The sequence below is a fragment of the Malania oleifera genome, chromosome 9 (genome assembly GCF_029873635.1).
Source record: "Malania oleifera isolate guangnan ecotype guangnan chromosome 9, ASM2987363v1, whole genome shotgun sequence".
Classification (NCBI taxonomy): Eukaryota; Viridiplantae; Streptophyta; class Magnoliopsida; order Santalales; family Ximeniaceae; genus Malania; species Malania oleifera.
Window position 1 is genome coordinate 85,853,745 of NC_080425.1, and position 21,569 is coordinate 85,875,313.

At 34.3% G+C, this 21,569-nt stretch overlaps 1 protein-coding gene across 8 annotated transcripts; it reads right to left on the reverse strand.

Annotated features, from left to right (window-relative positions):
* Window positions 1-1,795: 1,795 nt before the first annotated feature.
* Window positions 1,796-12,138, reverse strand: LOC131164494 (protein ELF4-LIKE 4). Of its 8 annotated transcripts, XM_058121734.1 has the most exons (6): window positions 11,759-12,125; window positions 11,475-11,574; window positions 10,581-10,942; window positions 9,992-10,195; window positions 4,459-4,518; window positions 2,577-2,934 (listed from the first exon to the last, which is right to left on the reverse strand). In XM_058121734.1, exons 3-6 carry the CDS (start codon window positions 10,901-10,903, stop codon window positions 2,892-2,894), a joined length of 630 nt encoding a protein of 209 aa, XP_057977717.1. In that variant the 5' UTR covers window positions 10,904-10,942; window positions 11,475-11,574; window positions 11,759-12,125; the 3' UTR covers window positions 2,577-2,891. The 8 variants fall into 8 exon arrangements, 7 of the variants coding, with proteins under 7 accessions (XP_057977717.1, XP_057977718.1, XP_057977720.1 ...); XR_009139272.1 differs by lacking the exons at window positions 9,992-10,195; window positions 11,475-11,574 and adding an exon at window positions 1,796-1,888 and having other exon boundaries at window positions 2,064-2,934; window positions 11,848-12,136; XM_058121735.1 differs by lacking the exons at window positions 2,577-2,934; window positions 11,475-11,574 and adding an exon at window positions 3,439-4,071 and having other exon boundaries at window positions 9,992-10,117; window positions 11,848-12,125.
* Window positions 12,139-21,569: the final 9,431 nt, after the last annotated feature.

Consider the following 21,569-nt stretch of genomic DNA (forward strand, 5'->3'; position numbering starts at 1 on the left):
GCAAAGAATTGGGGTGAACTTTGTCATGGGAGAATCAGACCTCCCATTCCCCAAGCAAATTTGTAATCATATCGCACCACCTAGTCACGAGTTACAAGATCTAGTGGGAAGTTATTGTTAGATTGTCACTTTACCCCAAAGCTTAAGCTGTTAGGTTGTGGGCCAAAAATGTATATCAAGTTTTAACAATCCCCCACACGTGCAGCCTGATGGCACATGGAGAGATAAAGACACGATAATATCACCCATTATAGGGAATACAATAATTTTTTAAATACCATATAATAAACACGGGCAACAAAATTAGAACCCAGGACCTCCTAGTAACTAACTCTAATAACATGCTAGATTACCACTTAAACGCTTAAGCTGTTAGGTTGTGGGCCAACAATGTATATCAAGCTTTAAAAATTATTAAGGTCCATAGAGGAATTCTTTGCTCCATGCAAAACTAAACATCATTGGGAATGCATTGGGTTTTGTTATAATAACAGACTATGTCTATGCAAGTTGGGAACTCTGCCGAACTGGTACTTCTATGTCCACTCAGCATATTGGTATGTTGAATTTGGGCTGCAATATTAGCCATGCGTGGAACTACACTTTCTAAAGATTGCCACCTTAAAAGGTTCATGTGCAGCCAAAGCAACCATGCTTTTCTTCATTAACTTGTGGTTTTTCACAGGTTTCAAAGAGGAAACAACACGACTTAATTAATTAGATGCAATAGCAAAAGCAAGTGTCAAGTATGGGTGAATGTGTATTGACAACTAAAAGTTCATCCTTTTAACCATATTCTAACCAAGTAACTAATAAAACATACAAAAATACAGTTCTCTTCTTGAAAATATAAGAATGATAATTAAATAATTGAACAAAAAATTAAAAGCCAACTATGGTGGACAGCAACACAAGTATGTAGATTCAATGCTAGGTTCAGTAAGCAGCTGCATAAAACATACTTCTGCTAAATATCTAAGAATTGAAATTGAAAGTGTTATAACAACTCAAGAATCATATTCAACAGCATCGACACAACAAAAACAGAATCAATGACAATAAAAGCAAAATAAATAAAAACTTAGCCACAAAGCAAGTAGTAGTAAGAGCATGTCTTTAATAAGAACCAACTCAAAAGAGTTTCCTAAAATCCAAGTCAAACCAGACATTTAAAAAAAAAAAAAAAACATTGTTAGAGAAACATAAAAGCAAAATCTCAAGAATTAACTTAACATCGTCCATAGCCATAAGGTGACAAGATAAAAAGGAATTGCAGAAAGAAGACCAAAGCAAGAAAGCTATTAATCTAGCAAAAGTTCTAATCATTAAACCATAGCTGATGAGAAAATTAGCAGAAAAATCCATAAGGGGTACATTGAAATTGCAGACTATGCTTCAGTGTTGCTTATAACGTGCTGATCATTGGATTGCATGAATTAAATCCAACATTGGACTTCAAAAATATGTTAGAAATTCAGAATTTCAAATTCAAACACAAGATTAAGGTTAAACATACTTTAAAAAATGAAATTGCTGAAGAAATTTGAAAGAAAGGTCACACCTGCAACATGATTGCTCCATTGAGAAGGACTCAAAAAGTAAAAACCAAATCTAAACCAGCTAATGTCAGAAAACCAGTTACGCTACAGTCTTTTTCTGTTAAGCTATGTCCATACATAGAATCCATCTGCATTATCAAGTTCAATTAGATTAAAAGGGGCTATATGCTCAAATAAATAAAATATATATATATGCATATTAATAGGTTAGAATGGGAATGTACAGAGTCACCTGCATCCAAACTTGTTAACATACTTCCAAGCTTCTCTAACTTTTGTGGATCAAGCTTTCTTTCATACTCTGCAGATAACTCATAAGAGTCTTGAACCTATATAAATATAACAAATAATATGCTCATTAATTACTTGCTACAAATCTTTAAAGAAATTAACATTGAAGGATCTTCTTTGTTTCAGAATAATTGATTTATTAACTGAAAATTATGCATACACATTCCATGTCAAACAAAGAGTACAATTTTAGTGTTTTGGTAAAATACAAACCTGTTGAAAGGGTATCTTAGAAAGATATGATCCATTAGAGTCATGCCCATGTGAAACTGCATTTGAATGTTGTCACATGATAAGATGACCTAGGTTTAACTGCACATATGGAGCACCATTATCACTTTCAATTTGCAACAGTTTCTCCTCCGCTTCTCTTGCAAACTCCACATTTCAATTTATCTTGGAAGCATTTAAAAAAGCCCCCCAAATTACAGCATCTTGTCGCACAGGAATCCTTTTCATAGATGTAGCCGCTTGTTGAATTCGATTAGCCTTCCCATATAAATCAATCATACATGAATAATGATCAATTTCAGGCGATATGGCATAATTTTCTATCATGGAATAGAAATACTTCTCACCAACTTCTACTACCAACTTCTACTAAACCACAGTGACGGCAAGTGGACAGAAGTGCAAGAAAGGTGACGGCATCAGGTTTAATGCCTCTCCCCAACATTTCTTCAAACAGTAGGATAGCTTGTTTTTCTTGTCCATGGTGAGCATAACCAACAATCATTACATTGCAAATGATTAAATCTTTCTCAGTTCCTTCCTTGTTTTCGAGTTTATCCCAAATGGATCATTAGATTGTTGAATTTTCCAACAAAGAGAAAGGCGAAACTGCCAAGGATGTTGCTTGTCATGGAACTTAAGTTACAGAGTTGTCATTGATGTAGCTAAGGCACTTTCTTACCTTCATCATGATTGCAAGTCCCAAATATTTCCTCCTCCATTGCAAGTCCCGAATATTTCCTCCTCCATAGCACTGCAAACACATCTCAGCCCTAAAATCCATCTCTGTCACCCCTTCTCTATCTCCCTCTAAGACTTATACCCATTTGTCCTACTTCTTTCAGGATCTTGCCTGCAAGCAATTGGTGCAAGGGAAAAAGGTAGAAAGATATTTTTTATGCTGACAATATCTCCTGTTACTTAGTTCAGTAAAATATTCATTTAATTACCCAAAACCCATCTGTAACAATCAACAGAGGCAATGGTTGCTGATTCCTATTTTATTTCAGTATGTATCTAACATAAATATTAATTAAACTGCATCAATGATAATAATTCTTTTGAAACTCCAAGAATTTCTTCAGACTCCGTTTGAGTTTTGCACGGGGGACCCCACACCCTTAGGACACTTGGCTGACCATCTTTACAAACACTGATTTCAACATAAGCCCTAACCAACCCATCATTCCTAACATCAGCTCCATACTAAGGAGTAGGCATCTCTAGCTGCCCAATAATTTCTTCTAATAATTTCTTCGAAGAGATGAATATAACATTCATTCCTATAATTACAATAACTAATAAATCACAAATCTAAACAAAATACAAAAATTCAAGCCACTCACTTCATAAGGAATTAAAAGGAAGAAGAAGAACATATCCAAATTTTAATTTAAAACACGCACAAGATTGTTGGCATCAACAACAAAACATTAATGCAAAATCCAAATCCAACCATGATCCTTCACCATTCCCAAAACATAAAATAAAATAAAATAAGGGAAAAAAACTTTAAAACAACAAGAACAACCATTTCTTTAGATGTCATCACCACTCGAATCCTCCGAGGGCATCGAAGATTCTCCATGGAGCAAACCTTCACACTTCTTCTTAAGCATCTCGTAATCCCATTCCAATTGTCAATGTTTAATCAATAAATCACTATAATCTCTATGCACCTTAAGAAAAAATTCCCTAAGACAAGACATTTTGTCATAGTTCATATCCCTAATTTCTAAACCAAGCCACTTCAATTCCTCTATAGCCAACATAGCAGCCTGCTGTTTGGATACCATGCTGCTTTGAGCAATTGGACCCCAAACTTTAATAACCTCAAAAAGAACAGATCCAACATTACGGTTCATTTCAACAAAGGATCGCACTTGACCATTTGCTTCAACCTTGGAGCCATACACCGGGTTGGGGAAACCCAATTTGGTCACTATCTCTTCTAGCATATTCTTAAAAGACAATTTAATTGTAGCCATACCTGCAATATCACCCAAAAAAGGAGGAAATGAGGAAAAACAAAAATAACAGAATCATAATTTGCATATTTTTCAAGATATAGATTCGACCAAGGCCACTCAATTAGACTATGGTTCAATTATTTTAAAAGTTCCAAAGTTCATAGCATAACATTAGTATAATAAATTTAAGGATTACACCTCTCCCAAGAAGTTAAGTTCACTTAATTGAATAAGTGAGTTTGTAAGTGTGTGTGTGTGTGTGTGCGTAATAGAACAAGACAGAAAGATGTGAGGAAACAGTGCATGATTAGGGGCAGCATGCTTGTATTAGTCAGGCAATAATTTTGCAACCAAGGAAGCATAGGCAAACATAATTAAACACAAAATGAAAGCGAAAAAAAAACTACCTCTCAAAGATGGATTCCGAATAGGTTCCAAAAGTTCTATGAACCAAACACAATTTAACCCTGTGTCACACACCAAAATAAAGTAAAGATTAAAAAAAAAACAGAAATTATTGTTAGGACACAAATAAACAAAGCAGGAAGGAACCATTGCCACTGTCTTAGCCTAATTACTGTGGCCCATATCTTAAACAGAGCATAGAGAAAAATCAGAATTACCTTTAAATACAAGCAGTTCTTGCCAACATGGATGTGGTAAAGGTTATATATATAACCCAAGGAAGGGTTTCATGCAGCAATATTTAGAATTTTTTTTCCAGATTAGACAACCCAACCAACCTACATTTGAATGAATCAGAGTTAAATATAAAATCACAATAAGATATTCCCTTTTTTTTTTTTCAGATTTTTGTGTTTATAGATTCATAGAAGAAGATAGATTATACAATTCATGGGAGGGATTTTTGCAGGAACTTTTTGTTGTTTTTTTTTCCCCACATTAGATTAGACAACTCAGCCACCCTCTTTTTTAGATTTGATGATTAGATTAGACACAAACAATCATTTCTTCTTCTTCTTCCTCTTCGTCCACTTCTTCTTCTTCTTTTCAAATATCAGACAAAGAATAAATGGAGGGGAAGAATCACCTGGCCTGGCTTTGAGCCGCACAAACAAGGGTTGGCCATCATCACTGGTCTATTCCATTCCCAAGCTGCAGCCATCAACTGGCAGCAGAATGAAATGATGCAATAGCTGCTGAAGTCATGACAACAAGAACCTGGGAAGATCCGCAGCAACACTGCCCATTCGAAGCTCCATGAGCCAAAAAACACTGGAACATCCATGACAAAACTCGGCCATTCAAACGTCGATGAGCCAGGTTCCCTCGAATTGCAGCCATCATCTGGCGGCAGATGCAGCCATACCACCCTCAAAGTCACAATCGCACAGTCACTGTCCTCTCACAATCGCAACCCCTAGTAGACCACCACTACTGCTGCGACCGCAGTGATCATTTGGGATACTCAACAAGCAGGTAAATACCTAAAACAACCTTACAAGAAACCCACAAATAGGGGTAATTTCATCCTCATAGGAAAGAACAGAGTGTACTGTTCATTTCCCTCTTCATAACAAAATTAATGCAGATAACTTTTTGATAAAAATAAATAAACACCTGCCTTTCTTCATCTCTTCATCTCTTCATCTCTAATACTACAAAGGGGATACCTCCTTTGGTGTCATTTTTTTTTTGTAAATGCCAAAATTATCCTTATATAAATATTTTTTAATTTTTTAAAAAAATTAATAATTAAGGGTATTAATGTTGAAAAGAAAATCCAACCCTTTAAAAGGAGGACACAATTTGAGTTCCAAATCTCTACCTATGATGCCCATGTAATTACCCATAACTATCATAACTATTGTTTTAAAAAAAAAAAAAAAAATTAAAGACCTTTCAACTCTTAATTATTTTTTTATAATTTTTTTTAAAATAAATATAAAATTTTATAAAAAGCATGCACATAGTACGTGCCCATTACTAGTAGTAGATTAAAGCAAAACCATTAAAAAGCACTTCAAATTATACTTGGGAAGTACCTAAGTACTGTCATACATTATTTGCCTAAATTATGACTACTTTTAAAATTTATGATGTTGGAAGTAATTTGTACTTTTGTAGGATAGTAGAATTCGAAACTTAGGACACGTAAGCTTACAAACCATGCTGATGGGAGTATGTAGGTGGAATTTAAACTTAGATTTAGGGTGTTTGGTTCACTACATCTTTCAAGAATCTCAAGAATGTGATGTCCATGACATTACATTCCCAAGTTTGTTTCAGCATGGGAATCTAATGTGACAAGAATGTTAACATCCCAGGGAATGAAAGGATTCCCATGAAACATGGGCGTCTTATTTCCATCTCCCCTATAGATAAATTTCATGAAAATCTCATTCCCATGAAAATCCTACTCTTTGGAGTAAATTGCCCTCGCTATTTTGGCTTTTGAATAACATCTCTATAATATAATCACACTCTATTATTATACTTAAAATAATAAATTATTAATCAAATAAAATTAAAAAAATTTAAGTTAGTATAAATAAATAGTTTTTAATTAAAGATATAAATTATTTTTAAGACGTCTATCGCAAGTGTAAATATTTATGTTAATTAACATTGATATTTGTAATTTACTAAATAAAATTTAATATAATAGTTGATATTTAGATGCTATATTGCCCTCAACTATATTGATTAATCAATTATTAATAATTTAATTGTTGACAATATGAGGATATAGATTTAAGTAAGTACGTATTTTTAGTATGTTTTTGGATTGAAAAATATAATTGTTCTTCACATATTCGCATATGTCAAGGGTATAATGATTATTTTCCTTAAAATATCTATCAGGATTTCCATGTTGAACCAAACATTGACATGAGAATCGTGTGTACATTCCTAGGAGTCTTACAATGCGAACCAAAGAAAAATATTCCCATGAGGCATGCATGTTATTCTCATAAATGAGATTCCCAAAATTTCATTCCATGGGAATATTTTTAATGCCATGAACGAAACAACCATTTATTGATTTGAGCCAATAGTACATATCTAATCTTATATCTCACTTTATAGTAAAATACCTGAACTTTTGTACTTAGGAGTCTCGAGTAGTGAAAATTGAATTCAAATTTGTACGAATTTAAATAAAATATAGTGTAATATGCTTATTGTGTTGTTTCAAACAATTCAAGACCAAAAATTATACTTCTAAATGCAGGATAAGGAAAGTTTTACAATTTATGCTTCATTTTATTATAATTCACCATAACACATTAATGATTTGAGAATGTAAAGACTAATAAATTAGTTTGAAATCTAAGTTGACCAATAAATAGACTTATGTAGTCTAGGACACATTAGAGGAAAACTTTCTAGAAAGATGCTACTTAGGGGGGATTTGTTTGGTAGATAAATGACCCCTAACCCAAGGTTGCGTCTGAACAGGTTCATTAAATAAGTGAACCGGTTAGATATCAGAGTGTTTGGTCACAACTTGAATTTTTTTAAAACTCCTCTAACTGAAAGATGTATGACTTAGATTCAAAGGTCTCCTTTTCAATTGTTTCCCTTATAAAAAATGAAAATGACAAAAAAAACTCAATATCAAAGTGATTAAAATTAAAATAATAAATTTTATTCTTGTATGATAATAAACTACATTATTTTTTATTTATAATTATTAATTAGATATAATACAGTAAATATTATTTCTTTTAAATTAAAAACTTTAGCTTATGTAATTGCTCATTAATTTTATCAAATAATTATACTTTTCAGCATCAAGAAGGTTAAAATTGAAAAACAACACATATTCGGATATTATATACCAAACAATTAGAATAATTCAGAGTTTAAATTTAGTAACTGGTTCAAGTTCAATTTAGAACTCGTTCACAAAATCATATTCGGATTCAGCTTTCAGCACTTAAGACTTAATTTTACCAAATGCCCCCTTATTATAGTGATCTTATTAAAGTGACCATTGTGGAATTGGACTTAGATAATAGTTTAGACTCCAATCAAAGAAGCGTATGTGGGCAGATCAATATTTGCTTAGTCAATTGAAAACACAAGCTAGAGCCTCAAACGACTATGTGTCAGTGCCACTTGGTAGGAATAACAAAGCTGCCTCCCAATTGCCACTCCTAAGAAACTTGAAAAGCAAAGGAAGCTCTTTTTAATGGTAGATGGAAAATTAGGATCGAATATACTGGAAGTGAGATTATATGACAGGAAGGTTATCATGGTATAGTGCTTTTAAGACTTTGAGGCAGTCTTTGCAAGTAGACCCACATAGGTTTGTACCAAATCAGGAAATTTATCTGTGATGCTGAGCAACCACATGTATAAATTTATTTTTTTTTTAAAATGCAAAGGAGATAAAATGAGCAAAAAATGACAAGCCCACTAATAAAAGCTCCAATTCAATCACTGTGAACATATGAAGAGACTATAAATAATGAGGAAGATGAACACTAAAATCATCAGTGCTTATTTTAAAGGGTATTCACTCTTGTTGTAGTTGGTAGAATAACAACCTGCTTCCCAATTGCCACTCCTAAGAAACTTGAAAAGCAAAGGAGGGATCCATTTAATGGTAGATGGAAAATTAGGATCGAATATGTTGGAAGTGAGATTATATGACAGAAAGGTTATCATGGTATTTTGCTTTTAAGACTTTGAGGCATTCTTTGCAAGTAGACCCACATAGGTTTTTACCAAATCAGGAAATTTGTCTGTGGTGCTGAGCAACCACATTTTAAAAAAAAAAAAAAGCAAAGGAGACAAAATGGGCAAAACATAAGTCCACTAATAAAAGCTCCAATTCAATCACTGGGAATTTGTGAAGAGACTATAAATAATGAAGAAGATGAATACTAAAATCATCAAAACGCAGCGTTAAAGAGGTACATTACTTGCATTAATTAAACTATTATTGGGATTTACTATTCAACAAACTTTTTCTTAAAAGAAATATATAGCCATAATTACTGCTTTTGAACAAATGGGAGAAGGACCAAAGTAAAGGATTGGCTAATTCAAATATGGTTCCAAACTTCCAAGTGCAAATGAATCACTGGGCCCTTCTGTTGTTTTATCTTTCTGTCTCTTGGAACATTGATTTAGCTTTCTTGTGCATATCTTTATTGATTGATCCTTTTCTCCAATCAAAGAACATTCAACAGACTACCAATGGTCAAAAGGCTAATCAACTACCCTTTGAGGTTTTGGTCCACTGAGGGATGATTCATAAATTTCAAAAGAAATGACCAAAGCAGCTTCCTCCAATGATCCCAAAGCAACTTTCAACCAAAATTCCACTCAATTTCTCAATGTCATCAAAGACATCCATGTTCTCCCCCCACACAGACATGGTTCTGGGAAAATTACCTTCTGCTATTTTCCCTAATCTAGGTCCAGGCTTCACAAACGCTAGAAGGAATCTCCTTTTGAAAAACTCAGGAAAAGAATAAAGAGGGTTGTTGAAAGGCCCATCAAAAGCAGGTCAGTCAAGAATCATGATAGAAGAAATTAAAAAAAGCCCAAATCAGATTTTGGCATTTGACAGTCTAATAAGAAAGTTCTAAGAAACTTAAACAATTAAGGATAGGTTTTATAAAACAATAATTAACAATTAAGCAAAATACAGATAAGATGGCGAAAGAAAGAGAAAGCACCCAACATCCACAGACCCAAGGCACTGAAATTAAAAAAAAAAAAAAATAGATAGCATTCGCATGCTTGATTTTAATAAGATGAACAGAGTTACACAAGTTACAATGGCTGATTAATCAAACTGTTATTTTCAAAGAAACTAGTGACAATTGAGGATCACTGAAAATCAAATAAAATTCTTTCACCACGTGAAAGAAAAGGAAAAAACAAAATCTCTTCTGCTCTTGGAGTAGATTGGTGGAAACAGTATAGATTTTCTAGAATGAAGTCCAGTTGAAGAATTACCCAGATCTAACTCTCTTTTGACTGTTTCCTCCCAATTTGCCTTCGGATGAAGCCTCCAATGATCTCCCAAAAGAGCTCGAAAGGTCAGCATAGAGATCCACCACCTTTCTGATGTTGTTGAGCTCTCTGGTTAGACCAACATTTCGACTCAAGTTATCAGACATTTTAGACTCATGGTTCTGGTTTATTTCATTGGCTAGCAATCTGTTCTGATCCAAAATGTTTTGAACTTAAACAATTAAGGATAGGTTTTATAAAGCAATAATTAACAATTCAGCAAAGTACAGATAGGATAAGAGAAAGAAATAGAAAGCGCCCAACTTCCACTAACCCGAGGTACTGAATAAAAAAATATTAGATAGCACAAGCATGCGTGATTTTAATAAGATGAACAGAGTTACACAAATTACAATGGCTGATTAATCAAACTGTTATTTTCAAAGAAACTAGTGACAATTGAGGATCATTGAAAATCAAATAAAATTCTTCCACCAAGTGAAAGAAAAGGGAAAAAATCTCTTCTGCTCTTGTGGTAGATTGGTGAAAACATTGCAGAGTTTCTAGAATGAGGTCCAGTTGAGGGAATTACCCGGATCTAACTCTCTTTTGACTGTGTTTTCCCCCCAATTCGCCTTCGGACGAAGCTTCCATCGATCTTGCAAAAGAGCTCGAAAGGTCAGCATAGAGATCCACCACCCTTCTGATGTTGTTGTTGAGCTCTCTAATTAGACCAACATTTCTGCTCAAGTTATCCGGCATCTTAGAGTCATGGTTATGCTTTATTTCACGGATTAGCACTCTGTTCTGATCCAAAATGTTTTGAACTTGTGTAAAGTTCTTCTGAAATGTCTGTAAAACCTTGCCATCAACTTGGGTTCCATTACCAATTCCAGGAAATATATCCCCTTCCATTTCAATTACACTTCAAGAGAATCAAAACCAGCCACGATCCTGCAAGAAGAATACAACAATGATGAGAATCAAGCAGAACACTTCACTGCAATGTATATACATGATTTTTATCATTTTACAGAAAAGGGGAGGCGAAAAGGGCAAGGAATTACTAAGGGACAAGCTTCACTGAATTTGAATTTTAATCTCCTCTTCATGCTTTAAAACCCCTTCCAAGAAAATGAAAATGCAAAAATGGGGATCGAATGAATTATATGTGAAATAGATGCATGACAAACAATGTGTGAAAAATAACTCTTCCAAGTACAAACATGGGTCCAGCTTCACTATGTAAAAGCAGGCCCTTTCCATTTAAAAGAACCTTTTCTCTCGTGTTCCCAAAATACCAATCCAAAGCTCTATTTTAATGGAGAATCTAAACATCGAGACACACCCAAAAACCAGCCATTATACAAAACAGAGGAGAAAAAGTAATATCAGAACTAAGAACAAAAGAGAAAGATCATAATGGCCCAATGACCAGCAAGAAACAAACCTTTTCAGTGCAAACAAGAAAGGACTGAATTAGTACCTAGACACTTAAATCGTATTCTGTTAATCAAACAGTACCGAGAGCTATTCCTCTTGGGGAAAAACAAGAGCAAGTCTTGCTTTGAAAAGAATGCGTAGATCTTCTTGGAAAAAACTACTATTATTAAAAACAAAATATGACGTGCTGGAATTTACAGAACGAAGGAAAATTCTTCCGCAACACGATGGAGACAAAAAAAAAAAAAAAAAAAGCAAACAAATAATATATTTTTTAAAAAACCCCAAATCATAGAACAATCATTTAGTATGAAAACCAAAACTGACCCATCAACGACGGAAGACTCGGAAGACCCAAAAGGGTGAGGAAAAAAAAAAAGAATCCTTGATTTTCTCGGCAGTTTCTGTACGCTTACCTGGAAAATATGGACCATTTTCTTTGGCAGTGTAGGAAAAGTCAGCAGAGCGATCGAAACTCCGACTGTCTGGGGAGGACGGGCTTGAACCACCAAATTCACCAACGGCCCAGAAATCCAGAGAGAGAGTGTGCGTGAGAGAGAGAGAGAGAGAGAGAGAGTGTGCGTGAGAGAGTGAGCGCGTGTGAATTTCGTAGTCGCACCTTTGGGTCATCTACTGGTTTTTCTCTCTCTTACCTCCCCTCGTTCGACCTCGACTTCGTCCGCTTCACCTCTCCTGCAATACTTCCATTCATTGCGTTCAGACGAAGGTTTTATTGTGTGGGACGGCATGATGTCCAAACAAATCATCCCTTGCCGCGTGGAGGGCTTATGCACAATCTGGGCCGTCCATCTAAGTCGCTCATCATCAATCATCATGGATCAGAAAAAATGGCCTTTCATGTTACCTTGTTTTGTTTGACCTGGACAAACGACTGTAGAATTGCATACTGACCAAATTGTTAATTTTTTTTCATTTAATGAAATGCTGATTTTCCCTTTTATAAGTTGGGATGACAATTTTATTCTTAATTTTCAAAAATTAAATTAAAATATTTATTAATTACAAATTTTTAAAAAAACAAAGACCAATTATCTTCCAACCGTTTCGCTATGATATTAAATCTAACAATAACAACATCAATAAAATAATCATTATTGTTAATGATTATGATAAAAGCATTAACTATAATTTAAAGTAATATTAAATTTTAATTATATTACAATAATAATAGCATAACAATCAAAACTTTGTTATAAAAACAAACAAAAAAAAACATTAATAAGGTTACGAGTTTGATTTTCCCTTAAATTACCAGATGTGCATTTATGGGCAAGCGACTTTCACTCTTGAGTTTTTTTTTTTTTATTACACACCGGGTATCCACGTGACTTTCACCCCTGAGTTTAATGTCGTATTATAGTATCCAAAATAACGCGATGATAGTTAGAGCCTCCAAAGTATTAAAAAAATATAACAAAATTATAATGATAATATCTAAACAAAATTATCATTTTATCAAATAATTCTATATTAGGGCTTGGCATTTTTGAAAAATTTGTTCTTCACTACATCTAGCCTTGAAGAAGAATACAGGGCATTGAAAAGAGACATAGTTGTGATTTACACAACTATTCAAATGCAATATTCTTATTTCATAGTCATAGGAGTGGTTTGATTCCACTCCTAACTCAATTATTTTTCTACTCCATTTTCATATTCCAAGGGGCTTACATAAGCAGTCTTGGCTCTTCAAACGAATCAAACCTCTTCATCCTTCTCCTTTTTTAGGTTTTGACTTGGGCTAGGCTAACCTTTTTTTATGCCATTTAAAAACATATTTTCCTTGAATTATTGTATTGAAGATAAAAAATAAAATTAAAGTATCAATAGTTGTTATATGTTAACTTTAGTCAACCATGATATTGTTTGTGTCCTAATTTTCTCGGTCTCCAAAGTGTACATTTTACCGTCAAACTTCAATATTAGTAGTACTACAAAATTTGAAATATATAATTGAAAATTTGAATTTTGAATTTTTAAAATTTAAATTTTTTATCCTTATGACAATTATAACACTACAAGATTATTGCAAATCATTTTTTGGTAAAAGTAAATAAACACTGTCTCTCTTTATAGCAAATTAATTAAAGTAAAATCATTGAAGAGCATTTCAAATTATACTTAGGAAGTACTGTCATGCATCATTTGCCTTAATCATGACTACTTTTAAAATTTATGATATTGAAAATAATTTGTACACTTGTAGTATGGTGGGTGTACAAATAATACTTTAAAGAAATACAATCGGGTTCGCTCAAGTGACAAGGGTAACTTATGACTTTGGTGACCCCAAGGTCACAGGTTCGATTCTCCCTTAAAAATTTATCCGAATGAATTACCAGGGGTTCGTAAATGGGCGGCCGACTTTGATCATCTCGGGTTTGGTGCCGCATCATAGTGTCCAGAGTAACGCGATAGTGGTTGGAGTCCTCAAGTTATCAAAAATAAATAAATAAATACTTGAAAGAACAATGGAATTTAAACTTAAATTTAGATGCATTTGATGCACAACATCTTTTAAGACTCCGAGGAATATAATGTCTATGACATTTTTTTTCACGTTTGTTTAAACATGAGAATCTAATGTAATAAGAATGTTACATTCGAGGAATGAAAAAATTTTCATGAAACATGAGCATCTTATTCCCAGTATAAGTAAATTTCATGAAAATCTCATTCCTTTATGAAAATCCTATTTTTCAAACTAAATTGTCCTCATTATTTGGCTTTTGAATAATAATGTCCCTATAATATAATATAATATAATATAATTACACTTTATTATTGTACTTAAAATACAAATTATTAATAAAAGAAAAGAAAATATTTAAATATCATAAATAAATTATTTTTAATTAGAAATATATATAATGTTAATTAAAGATATAAATTATTTTTCAAATTTCTATTACAAGTGTAAATATTTAAGCTAATTAACATTGACACTTGTAATTTACTAAATAAAAAGAGTAATATTATTACTTTCTTATACAATATAATAGTTCATATTTAGACATTATATTGCCCTCCATTATTTTACTTAATCAATTATTAATAATTAAATGTTCTAAAGTACTCGTAATTGTTGAAAATTTATTTTCTTTTAAAAATTAATAAAACATTATATAGATCTCAAATATTTTTCTCAATCAATTTTTTAGAATTAAATTTTCTAAACTCATAATTATTGAAAATTTTAGGATAAATTTAAGCAAGTATATATTTTTAGTAAGTTTTTTGGGTTGAAAAATATAATTGTTCTTCACATAATGGTTACACACATGTTAAGGGTATAGCGGTTATCTTCTAAAAATACTTTTCAGAATACTTTACTTTAATTAGCGAGACTTGGGGGCGAAGGACGCTGATTCGTAGGTTTGGTGCCGCACCAAGGGGTCTGAAAGGCTTGTTGGTAGTTGGAGTTCCTACGTAATCAAAAAACTAAAAAAAAGAATCATGTGTACATTTCTAAAAATCTTACAACTCGAATCAAAGAAAAATATTTCCATGATGCAAGCATGTTATTTCCACGAATGAGATTTCTAAAAATATCATTTTGTAGGAATATTTTTCGTGTCACGAACCAAACAACCTCTATTGATTTGGGCCAATAGTACAAATCTAATCATATATCTTACTTTACAGTAAAATACCTGAAATCTCAAATCTTAAAACTTAAATTTAAATTTGTCTGAATTTGAATAAAATATAGTATATTTATCATGTTTGCTTGACTAATAACCTTACGTAGCATAGGGCATATCATATGAAAACTTCCGAGAATCCTATTGAAGTGATCATTGTGGAATTGGACTTGGTGAAAGCACAACTGCACAAGCTAGAGCCTCAAACGACTATATATCTGCTCATTTTAAAGCGTAGTCATTCTTGTTGTAGTTCGTAGGATGCCAAAGTTGTCTTCCAATTGCCACTCCTAGTAAACTTGAAAAGCAGAGGGATCTTTTTACCTTTGTATGTCATAATGATTGACTTTATAGGACCACCAAAGGACCTTATGGTGGGGGGAGTAGAAACCAATCTTAGGCTTACAGTTGGTAGGATTAGTTGTGGAGCCTAAAGTGAGTTGATAAGTACTGTTCTTTATTGTTGATACTAAGGATACAATATGCTGCTCCAAAAAAGATTGGATCCTATCTTACTTATGTGTTCCTTACTCGTATCAATATCTATGCAGCCCCCTCCATACATGACAATGTGTCACAGTCTCACATTAAATGTGTACTAGGGAGATCTTTGACTAATAAAAATGGTTTAAACTCTACTTATATGAGACACCTTTTATAGGATAAGCCCGTGAGACCAGTAAGCTAAAACAAACAATACCTCATCGAAGTTGGACCTAAGATCGTTACATTTGATATCAGAGTCACCCTGAGGGTACTATCATATGGGTGAATTCTACACAGAGATGTAAGCCACTCTGATGGGGGCATCCAAGATCGGAGGGGGAGCATGTCACAATCCCACATCGGATGTGTACTATAAAGATTTTGAGTTTATAAGGATGATTTAGGCTCCAATTATGTGAGAAGCCTTTTATAGGATAAACCTACGAGACCATTGGACAAAAATGAACAATACCTCACCGGAGTTGGACCGTAGACTATTACACAAAGGGAGATTTAATGGCATATGAAAATTTGTTCATAATAAGATTTGAATATGTTGGAAGTGAGACAATACGACGAGGATGTTGCTTAAAAAAGGTCGAGCGAGAAAGGTCGTCATAGTATTGTGCTTTTAGGACTTTGAGGCAGTATTTGCAAGTAGACTTAACAAAACCAACAGAAATCCATTAATCCGAATTGAAATTGACATGTTTAAAATAACTCATAACAAATCCTTACGCTAAATGAGTCACGTATTGTAGAGACCCGAAGAATTATAATATTTAAATAATAAAATAGGGAAAAAAAGGAAATTTTTAAATGGGGTCACAGCAGGATCTCGTCAACAAACGCAAAGAGTTTGTCGACGAAGCGGCTTGATGGGATCGTCGACGAGGACACGTATCTCGTCGATGAGAAATTACCGAGAGGGGTAGTTTCAGGGTTTGAAATTCGTCAACGAAGGTTATGAGTTCGTCGAAGAACAACCTTCTTGGCCTCGTCAACCAAATGACGTGTCTCGTCGATGAAGCCAGTTGTATAAATGGCTCAAATTCGGATTTCAATGAACAAATTTGCATGCAATTCCTCTTTTCTCTCTCTACTTCGTCCTCCACCCCTTCTTTCTAGGATTTTGGGCTGGTTCTTTGCCAGTTCAATGATCCGAAGCTGCCACGTCACTCCTGGGAAGATTCTCTTCACATCTGCTGGAGTGATTTGTAGGTCAGGCCAACTTGGGAACCATCCCAAAATTTGGGTAAGTTAGTTAATTTCAGTCTTATTAGGTTTTTGGTGTTTCTAGACTGAGGAGAATATGTTAGGGAAGATAATACGGAAGTTTTGTTAGGAAAATATCAATTTCAGGATGTTGAACTGGGGACCATACAGGTGTAATTTTGGAGTAATTTGTAGGCTTTTTCATAAGTCAAGTGATGGGATAAAGTAAGTCAAAATTTCTATGAAATTATTTATTAATAATCATTTTTTATTTTTCAAAGAAATTATGCATGTTATAGAACTGAGTTTGGAAATACTGTTGTTAATAGGAAAAAAAATTTAACACAGTTCAGCAGGAATTATGATTTTGTGTAAATTTTATGAATGGAACTATATTCACTTTTGCGTGGCATAAGTATGAAATTCTATGATTTTATGTAATATCAGAATATTACGTTTTCGGAATAAGCATGTTATTACTGTTTACAAACTATGAGTTTTATATGATATGTCGGCGTAAGGGCCGTGTGTAAGAACCCTACCCGAGATATGTAGACTGAATAAATGAGAAAGGATAAAAGGGTAAAGTTTGTAGGTTTCGTCGACGAAACCATTGTTCTCGTCGATGAAGGCCCTCATACTCTTCGTCGTCGAAATTTAGAGTCTCGTCGACGAAGAGATACTGAACGTGTTGTAAAATATCGGAATAGGGTTCGTCGTCAAAGGAGCCGATTCATCGACGAAATGTGTGGATGATTCATAAAACGAAGGCGACGTCTCGTCGACGAGGTTGGCCGGGTCAAAGGGGCTATAAATATCCTCCTTCATTGCTTAGTTGCTAAGAAAGCTAAAACTCTCCCTCTCTCTCTCTCTAAACCAGCGGAATCTCTCCTTCTCTCTTCGATTCTTCATTGTTCGTCGCTTGATTCAATGATCCAATGTTACTGCGTGGATCAGGGGAGGAATCTCTACGTTTTTAGCGGATCGAAAAGTTGTTTCGAGGGTTTTCGGGTTTCAACCCAAAATCAAGGTAAGGGTCCGATTTCAGTTTTGTTTCAGTATATATATAGTAGTAAGAATTATAGTGAAGTATAGTTCTTAGATGTTTAGGTTTTGGGAACTCGATTCATAGATTTGGAGCCATATATAAAGTTCGTATTTTGGTATTCGGAAAAAGGTAAGCGGATTCTATTTATATCAATTATTTTTTAAATCGAAATCGGTAAACATATAGTTTACGATTGTATGTATGTTTTGACTACTTATTTGGGAAAATCTATCGAGTGAAAATGCGAGATTTTCGGGTTATAGTTTTTGGGAAAATTAGAGGCTTAGGGTATCTTCCTTATTTTTGTTGGAAAATCGTACATTGTATAAAATTGTAGTAATGGGATGACCGTACTTATATTTGTATTAAATTGTATTTCTCAAATTAAAAACAATATGATTGTTGTATACTCAAATAAGTATGGAATGAAATGTTGTATGTAAAATGTTTTAGGTTTTGTAAAACAACTAGGGGCGGTTAATTATTGTACGCTGATGGGTATAGGGACATGAGTTTCAAAATTGTTCCAAGTTTTGTCAATCAGTTAGGAGCGGCTAATTATCATACAATGACACCATATCTCGGCTAATTACCATGGGCGAGAGTGTCTGGTTTTATATCCGAGGGTGTGAAATATCACATGTTTATTCTAGCTGGTCACCGATGGGTGTGAGTGGACACCGTATTAGCATGATATCGTTGTGAGGCTTTGGTTATTGCAAGGTATTGGTTCCTTAAGTGTGATGACACTGACCATATGTTTGGTATCGTATGTACTAGAATTGGATTGTGAAAATACTGGAACTGTATTGTGTTATGTTTTATGTCGAATAACAGTTGTATGTCACACACTGATATAACATGTTTTCTTCCTTACTGAGAGGTGTCTCACCTCGAATATACAAATGTTTTTTAGGTCCTTTAGGTAGCCAAAACTAGCATCCTAGCGTTTGGGAGCGTGGGTGTCGGTTAGCTACGTAGAGTACTTATGTAAGTACAGATTTTGTAATCGGGTTGTCATTGTTGGGTTTTGTAAACACCCGGGGTATATACTGTATTTTAGAGCATATACTCTAGTTATATATAGACTCTGGTATGGTACGATGTATGTATTAGAAAGAATATTTTCGTTGTGTATTTGATGTGTATAGATGTGTATGTGATTGTGTATAGGGTGTACATGTACCCTACGGGGTCGGGCCCTCATTCAGTGTAGTATCATGTATGTTTTAAATGATATAGAGACAGGTTAGACTACTATTTCACACTTGGGGCCCATTTGCAAGTTCAAGGCGTGACACCGTGGTTTTATATGATATGTTGGCGTAAAGACCGTGGTTTTATATGATATGTGCCGGTGTAAGGGTCGTGATTTACAAGATACAAAATGCTGGCGTAAGGGCTGTGAATTTTATATAATATGTTATGCAAAATTTTATGAAAATATTATCATGACAGATATTATTATGAAATAGACATGTATCATTATTTGAAAATATACTATATGTTAGCATAACCCGAATGGCTTGGTTTAGGCTTTCACAAAGCATGGTACCGTAGTTATATGATCACGATCATGTATATGTTAGTGCTACCACGTGTCGTAAGGGACAGTAGGAGATTGGTAGTCGATGTGATTTATGGTAGTGCAGGCGTCCCTCTGGCATCCAAACCAGGAAAGGTAGACCCATCGTACTTACAGACTTATGTTGATCTAGCATGGTCGGCCATCCATTGCTAGGTCCTGCCTTCGGGCTGCACAACCTAGTCATGTAGGGGTAAGACATGACATCAGTCAACTATCCATCTAGGGTGTTATTTTATTTACAATTATATGAGATGATTTTTATGTATAGTAATTTAGTATGTTATATCATGTTATAACAAATCATGTTTTCCCCAGATATGATACAAACAGTTTTACCACAGATGATTTATGTACTGTTATATGTATAACACAAGAATACTCATGTTGCCACACACTGATATTAGTCAACTATCCATTCAGGGTGTTATTTCATTTACAGTTAAATGAGATGATTTTTATGTATAGTAATTCAGTATGTTATACCATGTTGTGATAAATCATGTTTTCCCCATATATGATATAGAAAGTTTTACCACATATGATTTATGTATTGTTATATGTATAACACGAAAATACTCATGTTGCCACACACTAATATTAGTTTATTTCCCTTACTGAGAGGTGTCTCACCCTAGCTATATATAAACATTTCAGGAAATCCAGGTAAAGGAGCAGATAGAGCTCCGCGACAATAGAGTCCGACTGAGCTACCCTGTTAGAAGGGTGAGTTGATGAGCTAGGGTTAGATTTATTTTTGGGAAGTGACCCTAGGCTACTTTTGGTCTTCTTGTGGACGATTGTATATATATAATAGTTTAAGTAGGACTCTGGTATTATGGTTGGTTGTATGGTATGTTGTAATTTACGTTTCTAGATGCTTAGGTATCTGAGTTGTATTTTAGGTATATCCTTGGTACCTATGGGTACAAGTTTATTATGTTATTCAATGGTATAGGATTATTATATTAAATGTTATTATGAAAAAAAAATTATCTTGGTAAATTAGACAGGTCATTACAGTTTGGTATCAAAGTCTAGGTTGCTAGGCTTTGTAAACCCTAGAGTGCAGCGAAAACAATACTAAAGTATAGGAAAAGGTTTTGAGGTTTTGTTTTGCAGTTTAGAGGCAAAACTTCCGTGGTGGTTTTTATATCTTTCCTGGGGTGACGATTTCAGAAAAGACATAGTAAACTATTACTGGGTTGTGTTTCTAAAGTGTAGAACTGAATCTTGAAATAAGATAAAGATGTCAAGATAGGAGATTTTGGTTAGATGTGTAAGTTATAAGGATAGGGTCCCTAAGTCATGTTTATTATATTTTTAGGATGGACCCTGGAGGAGGTAGTGCCCATGCGAGCGGTAGTGACGGTGCAAGGCCCTCGAGTGAGGAGCTCATGTGTAGACGTGGAATCCACCAACTGGTCGATTTGTGGAAGAGGAAAACTATCTATAGGGCATGACTTGATCAAGTCTGTGAAATTGATGCAGGTCCGCTATTTTATGTTTGGCTTTTTCACTAGAATCACGTTGCTGAGCCATTCTAGATAATTGACTTCCTTGACAAAGTTAGCTTTTAAAAGCTTTTTACCTCTTCATCAATTACCTCGACTTGCTCCAGGGCGAAACTCCTCTTCTTCTGCTTCACGAGCCGATGGTTCGGATCTACCTGTAATTTATGCTCAATGACTGCGGGGTCGATTATAGGCATATCATCAGCTAACCAAGCAAATATGTCTGCATATTTGCCTAATAATCAGATTAGCTCTTCTTCCAGTGACTCCGGTAAATGACTCCTAATTTGAATGCACCTCTCTTGGTCGCCCTTTATTGGAATACTCATCAGATCCTCCTATAGCATGCTAATCTGCGGGTATTCCCCTCTTACCTTTAGATCTTCAATTACTAGGGCCTTCTGTGCCTCTGTCTTCCTATTTAGCGCCATTACATAACAGTTGCATGCCGTCGTCTGATCCCTTTTCACCACTCAGACTTCGTTTAGGGTAGGAAATTTTACTTTCAAGTGATAGGTGGAGATCACAGCCTAGGCTGCATTGAGTGTTGGGCAACCCAGTATAATGTTGTAGACTGAAGGGCGATTGGCCACCAGGAAATATTTCATGAGGGTAATCTGCTGCG

Bases quoted from the DNA above. Each gene is read 5' to 3' on its own strand.
- LOC131164494 (XM_058121734.1), bottom strand. From the start codon at position 10,903: ATGGAAGGGGATATATTTCCTGGAATTGGTAATGGAACCCAAGTTGAT. The intron at 4,519-9,991 runs GTAATTCTTCAA...TGTGTGACACAG, and splicing joins CAAAAGAGAGTTAGATCTGG to GGTTAAATTGTGTTTGGTTC. The intron at 2,935-4,458 runs GTAGTTTTTTTT...AATTGCTTGCAG, and splicing joins TCGGAATCCATCTTTGAGAG to GCAAGATCCTGAAAGAAGTA.